The sequence below is a fragment of the Penicillium arizonense genome, assembly GCF_001773325.1.
Source record: "Penicillium arizonense strain CBS 141311 chromosome Unknown PENARI_contig021, whole genome shotgun sequence".
In the NCBI taxonomy this organism is placed as follows: Eukaryota; Fungi; Ascomycota; class Eurotiomycetes; order Eurotiales; family Aspergillaceae; genus Penicillium; species Penicillium arizonense.
Genome location: NW_019173298.1, coordinates 320,498 through 338,753, shown reverse-complemented (window position 1 = coordinate 338,753; position 18,256 = coordinate 320,498). Strand labels below are relative to the sequence as shown.

General features: G+C 50.0%; 8 protein-coding genes across 8 annotated transcripts; 2 read left to right on the top strand and 6 right to left on the bottom strand.

Annotated features, from left to right (window-relative positions):
* Positions 1-497: 497 nt before the first annotated feature.
* On the top strand, positions 498-1,485 carry PENARI_c021G11842 (RTA1 domain-containing protein; the record flags this gene model as incomplete). Its single annotated transcript, XM_022635289.1, has 3 exons — positions 498-1,213; positions 1,269-1,343; positions 1,395-1,485. 3 exons carry the CDS (start codon positions 498-500, stop codon positions 1,483-1,485), a joined length of 882 nt encoding a protein of 293 aa, XP_022484853.1.
* Positions 1,486-1,941: 456 nt separating this feature from the next.
* Positions 1,942-2,660, bottom strand: PENARI_c021G01315 (putative ubiquitin conjugating enzyme; the record flags this gene model as incomplete). Its single annotated transcript, XM_022635152.1, has 3 exons — positions 1,942-2,195; positions 2,282-2,374; positions 2,504-2,660. The coding sequence occupies 3 exons, from the start codon at positions 2,658-2,660 to the stop codon at positions 1,942-1,944; spliced, it is 504 nt and encodes a 167-aa protein (XP_022484890.1).
* A 379-nt stretch (positions 2,661-3,039) lies between these two features.
* On the bottom strand, positions 3,040-4,182 carry PENARI_c021G11704 (uncharacterized protein; the record flags this gene model as incomplete). Its single annotated transcript, XM_022635287.1, has 2 exons — positions 3,040-3,975; positions 4,024-4,182. 2 exons carry the CDS (start codon positions 4,180-4,182, stop codon positions 3,040-3,042), a joined length of 1,095 nt encoding a protein of 364 aa, XP_022484948.1.
* Positions 4,183-4,900: 718 nt separating this feature from the next.
* Positions 4,901-6,106, bottom strand: PENARI_c021G05604 (carnitine:acyl carnitine antiporter; the record flags this gene model as incomplete). The annotated part of the gene is made up of 4 exons (XM_022635213.1): positions 4,901-5,563; positions 5,631-5,647; positions 5,729-5,777; positions 5,837-6,106. The coding sequence occupies 4 exons, from the start codon at positions 6,104-6,106 to the stop codon at positions 4,901-4,903; spliced, it is 999 nt and encodes a 332-aa protein (XP_022484916.1).
* An 808-nt stretch (positions 6,107-6,914) lies between these two features.
* On the bottom strand, positions 6,915-7,845 carry PENARI_c021G10159 (CFEM domain-containing protein; the record flags this gene model as incomplete). Its single annotated transcript, XM_022635259.1, has 4 exons — positions 6,915-7,208; positions 7,260-7,468; positions 7,522-7,699; positions 7,762-7,845. The coding sequence occupies 4 exons, from the start codon at positions 7,843-7,845 to the stop codon at positions 6,915-6,917; spliced, it is 765 nt and encodes a 254-aa protein (XP_022484957.1).
* Positions 7,846-11,099: 3,254 nt separating this feature from the next.
* Positions 11,100-12,677, top strand: PENARI_c021G01737 (uncharacterized protein; the record flags this gene model as incomplete). The annotated part of the gene is made up of 2 exons (XM_022635160.1): positions 11,100-11,228; positions 11,274-12,677. The coding sequence occupies 2 exons, from the start codon at positions 11,100-11,102 to the stop codon at positions 12,675-12,677; spliced, it is 1,533 nt and encodes a 510-aa protein (XP_022484950.1).
* A 596-nt stretch (positions 12,678-13,273) lies between these two features.
* On the bottom strand, positions 13,274-14,342 carry PENARI_c021G03705 (uncharacterized protein; the record flags this gene model as incomplete). The annotated part of the gene is made up of 2 exons (XM_022635180.1): positions 13,274-14,155; positions 14,217-14,342. 2 exons carry the CDS (start codon positions 14,340-14,342, stop codon positions 13,274-13,276), a joined length of 1,008 nt encoding a protein of 335 aa, XP_022484854.1.
* Positions 14,343-15,869: 1,527 nt separating this feature from the next.
* PENARI_c021G09489 (uncharacterized protein) lies at positions 15,870-17,668 on the bottom strand (the record flags this gene model as incomplete). The annotated part of the gene is made up of 3 exons (XM_022635252.1): positions 15,870-16,958; positions 17,012-17,506; positions 17,564-17,668. 3 exons carry the CDS (start codon positions 17,666-17,668, stop codon positions 15,870-15,872), a joined length of 1,689 nt encoding a protein of 562 aa, XP_022484857.1.
* Positions 17,669-18,256: the final 588 nt, after the last annotated feature.

The window sequence follows — 18,256 nt, the reverse complement described above, 5'->3', positions numbered from 1 at the left end:
GTTGTGGCTAACAGCTTCCGTGCATGTCAATGCGAAGAACTTTCTACATCTGATTTGAAGATATCTCCGATATCAAGATCTTGAGATCTCGACAGGGGCACTGCCTTCTAGAAACACTCTCGGACCAAAAGCAAGATAAATCTCCGAAGGATCAATGCGCGGATGTAGACGGACTGGGCCGCGTGGGCCGTGTAAGCGAACAATACGAGAACGAGAACGAGAGAGAACGACAACGATAGCGAGAGGCCAATCGCATTGTTTGATACCTCCCTCTCATCCTGCTTACACTCCACTTGACGGCTGTTCTGTTCAAAAAGTTGACATGGCCCCAAAATGTGATTTATATTAATCTCCGAAGTCAAGCTTGGGGTCCTTGGACCTTTGATCATTTATAATCATTCTCCAAGTGACGAACACATCCTTCTTTCCTCTTTCTAATCTCTCGTTACTTCCTCTTACCCTTTCTACTTCCCCTTACGCTTTGCGCCTCTCACTCAATGGCGAGTTACGCGACCTGCTCCTCCGTGGGCCCTTTATGTCCGGTTGAAGCCACGACATATGGCTATTACCCTAATTTTGGCGGAAATGTCTTCTTCACAGTGTTCTTTGGTATACTCGGAGTGTGTCAAACTGGTTTGGGTATCTATTACCGAACATGGACATTCCTGACAGCACTACTCATCGGCACCTTTATGGAAATGGCAGGATACATTGGACGAGTACTCATGAACGACAACCCATGGTCAGGCCCCGCATTCAAGCTCCAGATCGTGTGCCTGGTGCTCGCGCCCACCTTTGTTGCAGCAGGTGTCTACCTCACACTGAAGCATATCATCTTGAACCTGGGACCTCAACATTCGATTCTGAAGCCACGCCTTTTCACCTGGATCTTCATTGGTTGTGATATTGGATCTCTCATCTTGCAGGCCGCCGGAGGTGGTGTGGCTGCGGCCGCTGGCAATGATGATATGGCCATGCTGAAGGCTGGTGACGATATTATCATCGCTGGTATCGCCTTCCAGGTTGGAACTATGGTCGTGTGTGGTGCTTTTGCGCTCATCTTCTTCTGGAGGGTGTTCAAACATGGCGATGGATTTGCAGGTGAGAAGAACTTGGACACCGGTCTTTCGGCCATATCTCCCAAGTGGATGCCATACATCATTGCAGCCGAAGTCTTCGCCTACTTCACCGTGTTGATCCGATGTATCTACCGGTAAGGATTAAGCAGCATTATTAGAGGGTGTGCATTTACTGACAAGAATATATAGTATCCCGGAGATGGCTGGCGGCTGGGGAAATCCCCTCATGCAGAAGGAGGACGAGTTCCTTGTCCTCGACGGAATGTGAGTTGACATTTTGAAGCTTTCAAAGATCACTAACTGACGCAACTACAGGATGATTGCTCTCGCCTGCTTGGCCTTTACCATCTTCCACCCCGGAGTCTTCCTCCCGTCGATGCGCACCGGACACAAGAACCGCGCATAAATGTCACCCTTTGATTTCCGTGTTGATTTAGCGTTTCTGACACCAATTCCCCATGTTTGTTTCAGCCTCATATCGAGCCATCACCAGGATTGCTTTGCACAGATTGGTTTCTGCCATACCAACTAGATAATAGACTCGTCTATAGACTACATGCACGTAATACTGAGCAGATGTTTGAGTATATTTATAGATCAGAAATTGAGGTAAACCAGTCAAACTAACTCCAGCACCTTCATGAAACGCAAAGAAATGCACCGCAAAACAAACAGCTCGAGAGCATGGCCAAGAATGCGATTGCAGGTCCCCAAAGGTACTGCAACCTAGTGCTCGCTCTATCATGCAGAAAACAAACACCGCGATAGATCTGACAAAAGAAAAGATCCAGAGAAAACCAGCAACCCCATGTTAAATAAATCATAAGCCACCATCCTATATTGCCGTGAATCATTCGACCATTTACTCCTCCAAACTGTCACGCACACATCGGCGAACGCGCTTCTTAAACTCCGCAGGGTCCTCACGCCATAGGCGGGCAGCCTCCACATTGGCGGGGCTTTCATCATTGGGACTGGAGAGCATGGAAATCACGGACAGAAGAATGGTCTCGGGGGTTTGGACAGGGGACCAGCGTTCGGCAGCCGACTCGTAACCGTACTTGTCCTCCTCGGGAGGGTGCAGGATAGAGATACAGACTTCACCGCTCTCATAGACTTAAAAAAAAAGTAGTCACGTGTGAGTATATCAAGTATAAAACCGGTATCTGCACATCGACGCCACAAAAAGGGAGATCACATACTGTTGGGATGGAAGAGGGGCGACTCGAACTTCATCTTGGGTGGGCGATGGGGATATTCGGTGGGGAAGGAAAGACGAGCCCGGAAGAAACCACCTATATCAGCAAGCAGAGCATGTTAGCATGTTCTACATTTCCAAGAACTATGGTCCAGAACACGGTGCGGTTGCCGTAGAATATATGCAGATCCCAGCCCTGGGGAGCTGAACGAAGGCCTAGACATACCTCCATATAGCTTAACATCATCCGAGATCATGAGCATAACCTCCCACTCGAAGACATTGTTATCGACCAGACCGCAACTGATCCCGGGAATGTCCTTATCGGACTGCATCTGCTGCAGCTGGCGGCCCAGCATGCGGCCCGCGGGAGAAGTCGCCATTGTGGAAGTTATGGAGAGAACAAAAGAGGAAAGAGAAAATGGAAAAGGAGCCTTTCAAACTTGAGGCCAATATCGAGGTTGAGAGAGGCGAGAGATGAGGGGGAAGCAAAAAGAAATGAAGGCGGTGAGCCCGAAGCGGGGGGGTGACGGGGGCGGTGAGATGGAGATTCCGGGTTGAGATGAACCATGGGCAACTACGGATGATGTGGTGGTTTCGTATTCATATAGAACGGTATTCATATATATAAGCAGGTTATAACATTCCAAAGTCGTGTAAAGATAGAAGCATCCAAGCACTCATATCCCGCCTTTCCTCCCTATAATAGGTCGCGATCCATACGATCCATACATCTCATTGCATTTTATACTCCGAATGGATTTAAAATGCGGGAGAATCGTCCTTGACAGGCTTGGCAGTCTTCATCATCAGAACGAGTTGGCCACCGAGCACAAGGGCGGCGAAGACACCAAGCGCCACCTCAATGGCAAAGGTCTTACCCAAGACCTTGGCGTAGCGAACACGAGCAGCCCAGTCAAAAGTGGTCCAAGCATCCACGATACCAATCTTGCCACTGCCTCCGGTGATAGCAGGGTTGACTTTACCACCGAAGGAACGGTCGAAGGGCACGATGGTCTCATCTTCCTCGGGAAGCATAGAAGCAGCCACACGAACAAAGACGACACGAGCAGGGATAGAGATCAGGAAAGCCAAAATAGCGGGAATAACGCTGACACCCATGAAACGGAACAAGGCCACCATGTTTGGCACTTCCTTGTCGTTGGAAAAGTCGAGCCAGCCAGCAAAGTTAGCAATCGACATCGGGATGAAGAAAGCAGCAGCAGTGAGGATGTTCTCCACGGCAGCCGCAGGGGCAATCTTAATCCAGGACTTGTAACTGGGAATACGCTGATAGAAGCGCTTGGGGGAGGGCTCCGAGATGACAATGTGGACCCAAGCCATCTGCCAGGTAGCGAGCAGAACGCTCAAGATGGAGTGAACGAAGAACTGGCCAAGGTAAAAGGTAGTAGGGATGGGAACAAAAGAAGAAAGGAAACCGCGAGCAGCAGAATAAGCCACGAACATGCCAATACCACGGAAGCGCGACCAGAAGCCAGCACGGGAGCGCAGGTGCTTCACGGTAGTGCGCAGCTTGCTGGTGATGGGCTTGAGGGGAGTGGCAGCACCGAGCTGGGGCTCTTCCTCATCGGTGGGCTTGATAGGGTCGGGCTCGGATGCAATGCGAACATAAATGTCAGGGTTGGTATCTTCGACCGCGGCCAAGGTCGCAATCAACATGCCATAGGTATACTCGACCTATTGAGTGTCAGTAACACTATATCCAAAAGATATCTATCAACTTACAGCGCAGAACATCAGAGCCAACACAACACCAGTGATGGCAAAGAGAGCCACTAGCCCTCCATGGGGCTCTGAAGTGTTGGGATTATTCGCAGGCCCCCGCAAGTGAGCGGCAGCAAGCTCGGTGCCCCGGCGCATAAGATGACTGCTAACAGACGACATGTTGCAGATTATATAAAATGATGAGAAAAAGGAAGTAAGACGGAGCGGGGAATGGGCCCTTTATGAATACAAAGCAGACCAGGCAGAGCAGGCAACACACCACTAGCGCCTGCGCTTACGGTACTCTTACGGTACTTGGACTTTGCTGGGTATCCACATACAAGTGGAAGTATCTGACTCGTACCCTTTTTACATCACTCTGGGTAGCCTTGACTCGACTTGAAATAATACTTGATGCGTGGTGCAGTAGTGGAATTAACAGTAGTGGAATTAATTCCTTTTCTTTCACAGCCAAATGGCAAATGGCAGAGAGAAAATGAAGACTTACAGTCTGTATAAATATAGAACCCCCCTAGATCGGGCCTTTGAAGCTCCGACTGTGCCGGTAATTGGCCCCCAACGTTAGCGCTAAGGATCATGTTTGGAATACGCCAATCCTTTAACTCGCTTGTTAAGCCCGTTAGCGCTGTATGAAGGGTGGTGTTGAGCCTCAATGATTCAGGCAAAGTGGGTATGCTCCATACGCCTATGATTTGCTGATTTTCGAATACATCTAGATTGCAATTTGATTTTATAGGTAACGCCCCAATTTTTGGACTCTATAGGATATGGACATCTAAAACATACAGATGCGAACCAAGTCAAATCAAATCACCATCCGTGGATGGGACACAAAACGCTGCAAAAAACCAAAGTATCTACAAACACTATTCCATCCCTAGTCAAAGAGCTTCTTCATGAACTTGTGAGCTAGCTCAACACCAAGGAAAGTGGCAGCGTTGGCAGGCACTGCACGAGCCAGAGCCGGTCCGAAGCCAGGGAAGAAGGCCTTGAAACCACCGCTGGCGTAAACTGACCGGATGGTGCCGCCGATAGTCGGCTTACCCGGTGCGCTCTGCAGACGAGACTTGATTGTGTCGACGGGGAAGACGGGAATCCACATGGCAATACCAGCAGCACCACCAGCGCACAGAACAGCGGACAGAGACAGCTCGCCGGTGACGTTTCCATTCTCATCCTTGGGGGTCAACGAGCGCTTGATGTATTCGTAGGCTGCAAAGTACGCAGCGGAACCAGGGCCATCACGAGCCAGCGTCATGGCGCTACCACGGAACACACTGCGGATACCACCCTCCTTGTACAGTTGACGCACGACATCGGTACCACCGGAGTACTTGGGCTTCTGGCCGGGGGGAGGAGGGTTCTGACCCTGGATCTGGAGAAGGACCTTGACACGCTCAAAAGGCGCGGTGATCAAGGTCATGGGAATGGCCGAGAAGAAACCGGCCGCGGAGATCTGTGCAATGGAGTATTGAGGAGTATCGTGCCTGATGGGGACAACCGAGAATTTGTTCACAAGGGTTTTGCCCAGATCGTAACCCTGGTGCGGTGTTAGCAGTGCTTCCGACCGGGCGATTGCGGGCTATTCAGGATCTAATATAACATACCCAGAAGCTGACAGCGACTATGTGACAGGAAATATTAGCTCAAATTCGACTAATTGCTCATATGAGACCCGCCAAGGTCAATAACAGGGCAAACTTACACATAGGAGTAACACCGACGAGGGGCGCAGAGACACCAGCATACAGACCCTACAAACCAATGTCAGTTGGTCGCATGATCCAATTCCGTTAAATGATTGAATTCATACCCTGGCCAATCCCTCACGGGCAACTGTCCGCCTCACCACATCCATAGCACCCGAGTAGACACCCTTCTCAGCAGTCTGCAAGCGCACCTTGACCAGATCGAAGGGGTGTCCCACAATCACAGCACAAAGACCACCAGCTGCACCAGCACCGAGAGAGCGCAGCTGAGCAATGGTCTGGTTGACGGCCTTGGTCTCAGTGGTCTGCTTGTTGGTCTCAGCGACCTTGAGCTCATCTTTCAGCTGCTGCGGGGAGGAAGTGGAAGTCGACATTGTGGACTCGGGGCGTGGAGAGAAGGGCATAGGATTCAAGAAAAGGAGAGAAGAGAGAATAGGTAGAGAAGCTAATCCACCGAAGACCTAGAAATGGAAGACCCGCGAGAAATGATGACCGAAGCCGAATAGCGCTTCCCCAGATGAAGTAATGTGCCTCGGCTCGGCAGCGGAGAAACCGGCTTCCCGTTGATATGCGAGTTGACTCTCAAGTCAACTATTAAAAATTGGACGTTGGACTATGGATGCTTTCTTTTGTAAGATATAATGGTTCTCTGCTTCGATGGTTTGCTTTTATTACGTCGGGGACCGCCGCGTTCGGGTGAACGGGAAACACGGTTGGACTACTCCACGTTTCCCCGCGGAATAAAGGATGCCGGATGCCCGTGTTGGGACTCGGTGTAGTTTGATGTAATGTGGACATTCAATAGTACCAGGTTGAAGCTATAGGGAAACATCTAAGGTACACTGGACATAGACAAGTATATACACCGAGGTCATGATCACATGGAAATCCACATGCTCCCGACGTCATGGTCATGTGCCAACAGCTACTATGGAGATCTACATATATAACAAACACAGCCTTACTGTACAACAACAGACGTATATGTGTAGAATGTCATTCATATTCCATTCATTAAGTCGGTCATTAGATTAACAGCTTCGAAGAGCAGGAGAATAAGAATTATTGTACTAATCATGACCTCGGTTCATATCCTGTACCTATACAAGCCAAACGGCGACACATGATTCATAACCCATAGATTACCAGAGAAACTATGCTCCATCACATAAATGGGTAAATTTACAGAGCGAGGAGAGCGACCAGGCCGAGAGCACCCATAGCACCACTGCCGACAGTGGCCATGGGGACAGCAGCGCCAGTGCTGGTGGAAGGAGCAGCAGAGCCGGAGGCAGAGTCGGACTGGCTGCTGGAGTCAGAAGAGCCGGAGCCATTGGAGCCGGAGTTGGAGTTGGAGCTGCCGGAGCCAGTCTCAGTGGAAGAGGCAGCAGTGCCGGTGCTAGTCATTGTGGTAAGGGAGCCGGACACAGTGCCGGTGCTGGTCATAGTCGTCATGGAGCCAGACATGCCAGTACCCTGGGCAGGTGTCAGCGTGGTCAATTGAGTAGATATAGATATATTTCTTACAGAGCCAGTGGCGGTAGCGGTGCCAGTCACGGAGCCAGTGATGGAACCAGTCGTAGAGCCAGCGGCACCAGTAGCACCGGTTATAGAGCCGGTCGAGGTACCAGTCACGGAGCCAGTGGAGTCAGAGCCAGCCCCGGCGCCAGAGGCAGTAGAGCTGGAGTCGGAACCGGAGCCAGAGGTAGAGCTAGCATCAGAGCCAGCAACACCGCCTGCAATATAATGTTAGCTTCAGAGAAATTTCAGATCACAACAGGGTACGTACCAGGGCACTTGGCAACGGCCATGGAGAGGACCTTCTCGGCGTCGTCGCTGGGGCAGGCCTGCTTGGTGCAGTCGCGGATACCGAACTTGTAGTCGTCGGTCTTGCAAAGGCAGGACAGGTCACCAGGCTTGCAGCCCAGCTCAGAAGCCTTGTTGTTCATGTTGGAGACACACATTTGCTATGAACAAAGTGTCAGCATTGGATCTCGATGTTGAAGACCCAAAGATAGTAAGTACTCACAGCGCAATCGGACGCAGAAGGGTCGGCAACAGCGAAGCCGGCAGCGGCCAGAAGGGCCAGGGCAATAGGAGAGAAGGACTTCATTGTGATGTTTGAGAAAAGTCTCAATTGACTAGAGAGGTAGAGGATATGGAGGTGTTGAGAAGTGAAGGGAAGAATGTGAAGGATCAGAACTGAACTTGAGAGCAAGGGCTTAGTGTTTTATAAATGGGATCTGCAAATCCTAGCTGAGAATCAAACTCTGCATGTAGCCGAGTCACAGCCACTTGCCCCGGACTGGAAATTGAGTGTCGGTAGTGGACGAAGCTCGCATTGGAGCCCAATGGCTATGCAGGATCAGCCGTGTGGATTCCCTTGCAGGGCAACAGTGTTGGCACATTGCTACCTCGCCAACGTGGGTAAATTGGACTGTGGCCTGATCCTGTGTAGCATGAAGTCACCAATATCAACAACCTGGATCTACTTTCTCGAATAAGGATTGATCAACCGGAGATAGCTTGCACCCTTTCTGATATGTCGATCTCATTCGCTGGTCCAATGGGTCAAGCCACACAGGGGCCCATCAGGCTCCATTGAAGCCCAGGATTTGCCTTTCATGGGTTCCCCTGGAACAAAGCGATCTGGTTCTCTGATTCCAAATGATGCATCGTGCAGGCTGCATGATTCAGTGCATTTGTCGCTCCAAAATCATGGCACAAACCATGACGGTCTTGGATGCAGCAAATGTGCCACCGGCGTCACACCGAAGAAATAGATTGCGGTACTCCGTAAATGAACAAACGAGGCAGAGGCCATTGGTGGGGCTGATCGACACTGAGATCCTTTGGAACTAATCCGAATAGTCGCTGGATACGTCGAGAGTCCGATCGCACTATTGAAAGTCTCTTCGTGTCACCGCTCCCAAGCCACAAACATTCCCCAGCCACATTCCTCTCTAAGTGTTGCAGTCTCTGTTGCAGGTGTAAATTCTCGGAGACTTGTTTCATGTAAAGGGAATCAATCCCTTGCATAACACATGGGCGGCCCTGGGGATTCACCGATGGGTTTGGGCCTTGAAAAGCCGATCAACATCCAATTTCCTAGTTCAATAGACTTTGCGATGAAGATCAAGGGATCGCTCGGTTCGATGGTCACTAGCCCCTAGTAATTCACTGATCATTTGATAATTTCATACTGGTCTGATTGACAAAGTCAAACGCGCGAACGCGCTGAGATGTCCGACCTTCCCAATCTGGAAGGTGTCACGTGGAATCCAGCTTTACTCCTATAAGAGCGGTGTGGCTGGCAATAAAGAGGTCATCTTGAAGAATCTCTGGCGTCTACACATTCAACGGCAGGCATATTCTTGAAGACGTTTCAGTCGTGCTGTTGCTCCAGTGACGCCCCGCTGGTCCACGTCAAACCCCATACATGTAGTGACTCTCTGTGGATTCGCAGATAATGCCCGTGACCCAAAAAGTCCACTCGCTGCAAGGAGTGCAATGCTTGTGTCTAAGCTAAAGCCAAATATAGCTACAGTACATTCAGCCTGGGGACTTTCGCTGTACTCAGCGGAACTTCTCTTACTAGCATACATAGCACGTTCAATTGGAAATTCCAAGCTTTTCCTACCCAAGGCTCAATCAATTTGCATGATGCCCCTGTGGTACGGGTTCCAAAGACGGGGTCCGGGGGCTGGGGCTCCCTTCGTGGATAACACAGCCTGTCGTCGTTTCAGCTTTTCACGCCCTTGCTTCCAAGATTTGGCCGAGACATCTAGCTCCAGACCAGCCTTTCAGCCTTTATGATACATCTACAGCTACAGTAACATGGTCCTTTGAGAGTTCTAAGCCTTGGCGTAATACCTCTTCATGATTGACGCCTGCTGGCCTTGTCCATCATCTCGGGATGAGTCAATTTTAAAACTGTGGGCTGTGTCCCAATATCGGCTTATATATCAGCTTATATGGTAACAAAATGCATATGCGAAGTCACATTGCGCATATACTGATTCCTAAGAGTATCTTACCCCATCGAAATGGCCGACTTCCAACCCTTCTTAGGCCATTTTCGAGCTAGTTTACGATAATTCCAGGCTTGCCTTTACCGCAGCGCCTAATAACGCAGACTTTACATAAATAGCCAAGCGCTATCGGTATTATCAAACATGGTAGCATAGCGACGACAAGATGAATAGCAGAATATATAGCTTTTCTGGCCGAATGACGAAGTGCGACACAGACTGATATCATCATGATCGTCTCGCCTTTGGGTACCTCTGGCTGCACAGTTATTTGTTGCAATCATTCATTTACTACAATTATCATTTTACTCTGGTATGAATAATACGATTATCGATGACCATAACAGCGTCACTACGTCTCCTGTGAATGGATCATCATCATAATAGCTTCTTGGCTGGCAGAATGGCGAGCATGTTAGTCTCACCTCTCACCCCCATATGCGCTCCCCAGTGGCTCAAACATTACCCGGCCATAGTTGTTTGATCCCTTCGACCCCAAGCGGGACCAAGTTGTCGGATGTCTTTGTATCCGAGCATGACTGGCTTTATCAATATCAAACTATGGACAGCATTAGTGAAGGAGATACGCTAATCAGTCCTTGATTTACCAGTATTATGGCAACAACGCCTCGCACGGGTTTCGTGATTCATAAGTTCCCTTACGACCTAGATCGGTATACAGGAACAAAGGGGTGGCGCAAGACGAGGGTCCAACTAAGAAACTATATGCTTAAATGGTGCACCAGAGGACGTCTGGCAGATAAGGACTTGTATGGGATTGTGGGTATCGGAAACCGAGCTCGCTTTTATGAAATGAGTGCAGGGTCAACTGACCTAGAGTATGTCAAGGGCTCATATTTTTTGAAGGGCGCCCAGGTCATTGAACGAATTCTACTTGAGATCCAAGATAAACTGTAGGGTGTAGCACCCGTCAAGTTTCCTTTTCTCTGTGCTTGCTTCAAATCTGATCTTGTGTTATTGCCTGATAGCAATGGAGAAATAATGCTCTGGCTATCGCACGCTCTGGAATCTATCGAATCTTGGCTTTTCTGTTAACAAACTACCGTCGTTAGAAGCGTAACGTTGTACTAATTCTACGCAATTACTTTTTAAGTAGAAGTCCGACTCAAATTGCAGTATAGCTTGTGTCAATATCGAGTTGCCTAGATTGCTCATAACTGAACATAATGTCAGTCGATGTTGAAGTGGTGAGACGGTGGTCCGTCGGGGTTCCGGTCAGCTCTATAAGAAGCCAAAGGGAAAGAGGCAGGGGTTATCAGAACTTCCCCGCATCAACTCTTCTTCAATCCCTTCACCAATTTTAGCTATTTTCAAAATGGTCATTAGAAGCACCAGCTCGCCATTGACGCCCGAGCTCGATGCCTTGGTACAGCAGCAAATGGACAAATGGAAAGTCCCCGGACTGACCATGGCGATAGTCCACGGCTCCAGCACCTGGTCAAAGGTAGATACACCAACCAATTGACTATTCTATGCTCAATAATCTCAGGCATACGGCATGGCCGAATTCCCTGATCGGAAAATGACCACCGATACTCTGTTCTCAACATGTAGCACCACCAAGGCTTTCGCCGCCGCTGCTGTCTCTCTCACGATCGATGATAGCAAAAACACCGAGTCTCCTCTTCGCTGGGACACACCACTTGCATCCATTATCCGCGACGACTTTGTGCTAGAGAACGACTATAGTACAAATCATACAACGATAGAAGATGCTCTCTCACACCGGTCAGGACTACCAACCTACGATGCATGCCTTAGTCTCGCACAACCAAATCGATCTTTGCGCGAGGCAGTCCGATACTTGAGACATCTACCTATGAAATATTCACCCCGCAGCACCTTTTCCTATAATAACCACATGTACATGACGGTCTCGCATGCCCTGGAACAAATTGAAGGCCGACCTTTCAGCGAAATCGTCAAAACACGCATTTTAGAACCCCTCGGAATGAACGATACACACTTCTCCGTCCAAGAAGTCTCCAAGGATCCAACTCTCAGTCGCCGATTGGCAAAAGGTTACACCTGGGACGTAGGTTCAAACACCTACGTCGCAGAACCGTACATGACCGATGAAGCCGTGACAGGCGCCGGCGCCATGGTCAGCAATGTCCACGAGTACACCAAATGGCTCCGAACAATGATCTACCAAACGGGACCGATCTCACCAGAAGGCCATGCAGCACTCGTCCAACCACGAACCGTAATCACAGACATGAGCGACCTCGTCGCACCCCCAGCACCACACCAGCTCTATGCCCTCGGGTGGTTTATACACAGTTATCGCGGCGAGCCACTGTACTGGCACAGCGGAAGCTGGGCGGGATTCGGTATAATGGTCGGCTTCCTCCCAAGTAAGGGATTCGGGTTCGCAATGATGAGCAACACAATGAATGGGCGACACGCAGAGGTGGAGATATTCCTGCACCTCCTCGACCAGATATCCGGCGGACCAGCGATTCCTCGCACAATAGGCCAGAGCCACGTAGCCGAGTCACGAAGCAAAGCTATGTCTAAGGCCGAGACTATGAGCGAAGCGATGAAACGCCTCTATCCATGTCTGCCTAATCCGCCCATCCCCCATTCTCTCCCATTACACCAATATGTGGGGCGATACGAGCATCCCGGGTTTGGAGCTATCACGCTTGACATAGAGAAAGGGCACCTGGGTGCCAACTTGCTCGACCGTGTTACAGCAGGGATTATGTCCTTCCAGCATGCCAGTGGGGAGTTCTTCGTGGGGTACTTCTTCCAGCCAAAGTCCATTGGGATGTTTAGTGGGTATTACAAGGCGGAATTTATCATTGATTCCTGTGGGTTTCCTAGAGCCATGGGTTTGGACCTAGAGCCGGCTTTGGGCGAGGAGAAGATTTGGTTTCAGCGCAAGTGATGTGGTGTTGACTAGGCAGATATATATTTTGAAGTCATGTCCCATACAATACGAGTGGGTCGCCAATTTGCCAACATTCTCTAGTTATAGATCAAACTTTAGAATCTTTACTCAGTAGTCCATGTCTAGTCTCTGTCTAATCAAAGCTTATACTAGAACCTACGGAGACCGGCAATAAAAAAAAAACAAAGATGCCATAGTTCACATGTAACCGAACTACTCCCATATATTCGATGCCGACCCGCTCGGCCCGGTGGAGACAAAAAAAACTTTGCAATCCCCAGGGAAAAAAATCCAAAAAGTTATTGACCGACGCAGGGGTCGAACCTGCAATCTCTTGATTCGTAGTCAAGCGCCTTGCCATTGGGCCAGCCGGCCTACTTGTTGAAGAACCAGGGCAAAATGTGCTTCATGTTTGGAAATAGTGGTATTGGGTATAACGTTCCACGTGATACACATAATAGTGAGTGGATAATAGATACAGAGACTCGAGATAGAACAGGTATGACAAAAAGGAAATAGGAACGGCACAGTGATGCCAGGTATCTGATGCAGGAAAACGCTGAAAAACAAGATTCGAAAAACCGGTAGACCGGTCATACATCCGACTCGGGCACGGTCAGATGGATCCGAGGCACCATGGGCGACTTCTCAGAATGAGTACCCTCTTCAAGCGAGACATCCTGCGAGTAGCGGGGTGAAGTCCGCCACCCGACGCGGGCAGAGAAAGACATCAGAAGAGATCCAATGAAGAAGCCGAGCAGGCAGGCCGCGAGACCGGCGACCGCACCTAGCACAGCGGGTAGGATAATCGGGCGAACGATGCGCATGAAAGCATTCTTCGGACGGTGGTGGTGGTGCGGGTGACGGTGACCAGAACGATCGTGGGGCTGAGTAGGCGCAGCCCAGAAAGACGAAATAGAGAAAGGCGATTCGGACTCAGTGTTGGAGTTGGAGTCGGAGTCGGCAGAAGCATCTTTGATCTCAATGTGATCCTCGGAATCAGTCGACTGCGATTCAGTCGGCTGCGAATCATTCTCAGCAATCGAGGTAGATGTCTTCGCATCGAAAAACGACCCGACATGCGTCTTCCAGTACTTCACAACCCACGGCCGACTCTTCTGCGCGAAGTGATCTGCCTGGTAACCGCCGCGCGCGGGTCGCACACGGACACGAGTGATTTGGTGAGAACCATCCTGGTAACTGACCAGGTCGACGACTGTAGCGTCGGGGGAGACGAGGTTCCCATGTAGATCGTGGAGTTCAATGCGCACCCGGACAATACCCGCTACCGAACCCACATTATTTGCGGGGAGGGGACGGCTGTGGATGGTGTAAGTCAATTCCACGGACTTATCACTCTGGGTGGGATGAGAGGCTTGGTAGAGAGGCGCTGTGAGTTGCATTGTTGTTGATGGGGGGTAGACTTGGTCGTTGTTGGCGTAGAGGTTGCCATCTTTGATGGACCAGTCAATGGACTGTGGATTGTTAGAATATGTGTATTCTGTGGATTCTGTGTATTCTCGAGGGTGCACATACCAGAAGTGATTTGACGCCGGTTTCGATGTCATCGGGCGAAGGAACAAAAGGAAGGCGGAGTTGATGAGACTTGATGGACGTTGCAGAGGCGACAGCCAGGCAGAGGGCCAACCATGGGAGACGCATGATGAATAGGAGAGAGTAGACGGAATGGAAAGAAAAGGGAATGTGGAAAAAGGAAAACGAGGCCAAGAGGTTAATAAGTAACAAAGAAGCCGATTGCACGGCTGAGAGGGGAAGCTAAGACTTTTGGACCCCACGACTCCGGGGGGAATTACGTTGGAATGGCTGTCAGTCCGAGAAGCATAGAAGAATCACGAGTGGATGTGGGGTGGATGTGATGTGGAATATAGCAGCCTAAACCTAACTCTGTGATAACCGTGGAAAATAACCTCAATTTCCACTTCAAGAGTCCTTTCAGGGTTGAAAGCTTAGCGTCCAATGTTTCAAGCGGGTCCCGAACATGCTCCATTCATTCCTTTTGATTGGACTTGACAGGTCTATTATTATCTGCCTAATTCTGAGCGATTTAGTGCTAGTTTGCTTAGCCTTGGTGACAAGGCTTGACTGGCTGTATCCACTGTATTTTTTTTTCCCATGGTCGATCTCCCTAGAGCCTCACCTCAGTGGTACAGGTACATGTACCGTACGATTTTTGGACTCGATCCTTGGCCCCAAGGTAATGTCCCCATTCTATTACTGACTAGCACTGCCCGGACAGGGGCTGCTACCTTATAGGTGAGCTACTGTATTAGGTTACTGTAGTACTACTATGTACAAGTGAAACATGCTGATACGAAAAAAGCAATAAAGATTCGGTGATAGCCGTGGCTCCGTTACTCCATTGCTATAAAAAAGAACACTATTTGGTTAGCAAGCTCTCTCACAACCCGTGTCTCTGTTCGGAGACGCTAAAACTAACGACTTTTTTTAGCGGCGATCGAAAAAGTTCTATGTTTGTCTCGGGTATCTTAGCCCGGGCTTGACGGGGACCGCGGCCCCCGAGCCAGACAGAGATGGCGAGAGACACGCACTGCCTCGTTCTGGTTAAGCGCATTAAAAAAAAAAAGGAAAAAAAAGAAAAGAAAAATCATTAACCTTTCACTAAGCCTGCATGCTGGACCCTGAATGCAGAGTTTTTAGGACAATTGGCAATGGGACATAACTAGCGATAGGAGCAGGCTACCTACTTGGCGGTAGTGATGCAGGTCGAATTCACATCTAAGTTCGCTTCGTCTTGCCCATAAATATTTGGCCCCCGGTTAAACACATGACATCTGCTATGTCTGGGAGAATAGCTATCAAATGTCGTCGGCGCTGCCTAATTCCCGGCCCCGGGGCTAAATATGCAAGGCTTTGCCACCCTTAATCTCGACCCAGGACGTGTTTGTTTTCCTCTTGAGGTGTGCCATTGATGCTAGCAAAGTTGATCGCTCTAAACACCTTTGGCGTTGGGGCTCCGGCGTATTTAGTAAAATGGGGCCATATTATACATTATCACGTCAATTTACTTTCACAGTCCCTCTGAGCTCATTCAGCCCAAAATGACTATACATGTACCCTGAAATCATCAAATCATGTTTCATGAATTATGTACAGATCCCTAGATAAACTGACTCCACGGTTCAACCGCCTGAGTCGATCTATATCACCTCATGCCACATAATAAGGCGCAGTCTGCCAGAACTCACAGCGCGGGTTGCTAGTGGGATCCCGCATCGCCTGGATAGTATGGTTACCAATAGCCATAATCTGCGACCGCTCACCATGGCGCTTGAAAGGCGGAGCGAGATGCGACTTGGGCACACCGTGTTGCGCAAAGCTGGTGAAGAAGTCCTGCATCGCCAGTGCGACAGTTACATTGGCAATACCGCCGAGGGCGCCGACGGCACCAGAAGAGCTAGAACCATTGTTGTAAAAGGTGTAGGCGACATCCTGACCGTGGAGCCCGGGCGGAACGACGAATTCATACGCGTAGGTCTGGTTGTAGTATGCGCGGTTGAAGTAGTCGGTGTTACACTGGAAGATCAGATCCGAGATGACGAGCGCCGTGCGCGCCACCGAGTCGGTGTATCCATAGGAGCCATTGTAGACTGCGGGATAGAGATCCTCCGTGATGAACTTGGTCACGTTTGCGGGAATGCTCGGTGACAAAGTCGTGAGTTGAGATGCCAGACCAGTGCTATTGACACTGTCCGGCGAGGTGAACAAAAGTCCCTCGTCTGCGTTATGTCCGACCATGATATTGAGATTATGGTCAAAATCACCACTGAGCAACAGCTGCCCAGGAAGAGCTGGTACAAAACTGCCGTCCACAGTAGGTCCGTAGGTGAACGTACCCCATTGAGACTGAGTTGCGACCTGGTATGCATTGGCAGCGATCAATTTGTCAGACGACAATTTGCGAGCTTCCTCAATTGTGCTGACGTTCAGGTAGCCCAGGAACTGCTGCAGAGTGTCTTCCTGCTGCTCCTCGCTGATGGTCGGGACCCAACCGGGACTCTGCACGATCGCTTGCTGGAAGGGAACAGGTCCGCGGGTGCCTCCGTATGCTGTGATCTGGTGCATGATTGAACCTCCGCCGGCCGACTCGCCCATGACTGTAACCCGGGTTGCGTCGCCACCGAAGAGGTGGATGTTCTTGTATACCCAGTCCAGACCGAAGCGTTGGTCATGGAGGGCTGCATTGGCAGTACCATTGGAAATGATGCTGTCGCCGCCGGACCAGCCAAATGCACCCAGCTAGAGGTAGGATTAGTTATTACAATATATTGAGCTGAGCAAATATTACTTACTCGATAGTTCAAGGAGACGAATACAATGCCTTCATTTCCCCCAGCCATGCTGCGCTGAACCAGCCCAGATGCATCTGAGCTACTCTTTTCCCCCGCAACATACCCACCACCATAGATCCACACCAGCACAGGTGCGAGATTCTTTCGGGGGCGCGACGTTTTGTTCTGTCCGCGGTCGAAGATCTTCTTCGGAACAACCACATCGAGGAACAAACAATCCTCTGTGGTGCGAGGATCCTGTTTGGCCGGTTTGTATTCATAGGACGAAATGTTGCTGGACCCGGTGAACGTCTGGTTATACAAATAGCTCAGAATGAATGTTGCCGCGCCTTGGGTATCCCAAAGCGGAAGTGCCTGAGGACACACGCGGCCTACAGAGCCATTCTGAATATGTTCTCTGTTTTGTGTTGGGAGTACAGGAGCACGGAACCGCAGGTCGCCGAGTGGGGGTGCGGCATAGCGGATATTGCTGAAGTTGTACAGGCCATGAGAGCTCTGCAATAGAGATTAGTACCGGCAAAGACAATATGGAACAGAGGACTCCGACCATACGTTAAATGAGATAGCCTGGTGTCGCTCATATCCCAGATCAACCACGGGCAGCTTAGCAGCCAAAGCCGCTGTAGCAAGCGTCAGCAGCGACAATACAGCAACCATGATGAAGAGCGTAGAGGAATGAACAGAGCAACGTACCTCAGCTCGGGCCTTATCCTTATAACATATCCGGGGACTCCGAGTCAGGCACTAATGCACCAAGTTCACTTCGTTCGCTTATGCGTAAAAACAAACAACCAAAGCATCTCCGTCATCTGGAGTGGAGCGCCGGCGGAGGGCGGGAAACTCCCTCCCAATTGCCTCGCTAGCTCATGTGGAGACGGACAACTAGATCGATGCAACAGGCCAATAGTGGTTCCAGATTCAATCGGTGATGTGCTGTGATATCAAGTTTAGAGGAGAATTGCAGAAATTTTGCCGATTTGCCGATTCAGCCAAATTGTCAGCTCTAAACGTCAGTAAAGAACAGGGTGAGCATATCACATCGCAAGCTCATGCGCTACACTGAATGAGGAGCTGTCTCCGGTGGCTGAACGGAGGAAAAGGCACAGACTGCGGGGTACATTCTACTACTGCAACATGACGACAAACGCCAAATCTTGAAAGTATAGACAGTTGCCTGAAGCGGGTCATCTGGGCATTCTAGGCATCTAGGCATTCTGGGTATCTGGGCATGACTTCCTTCACATC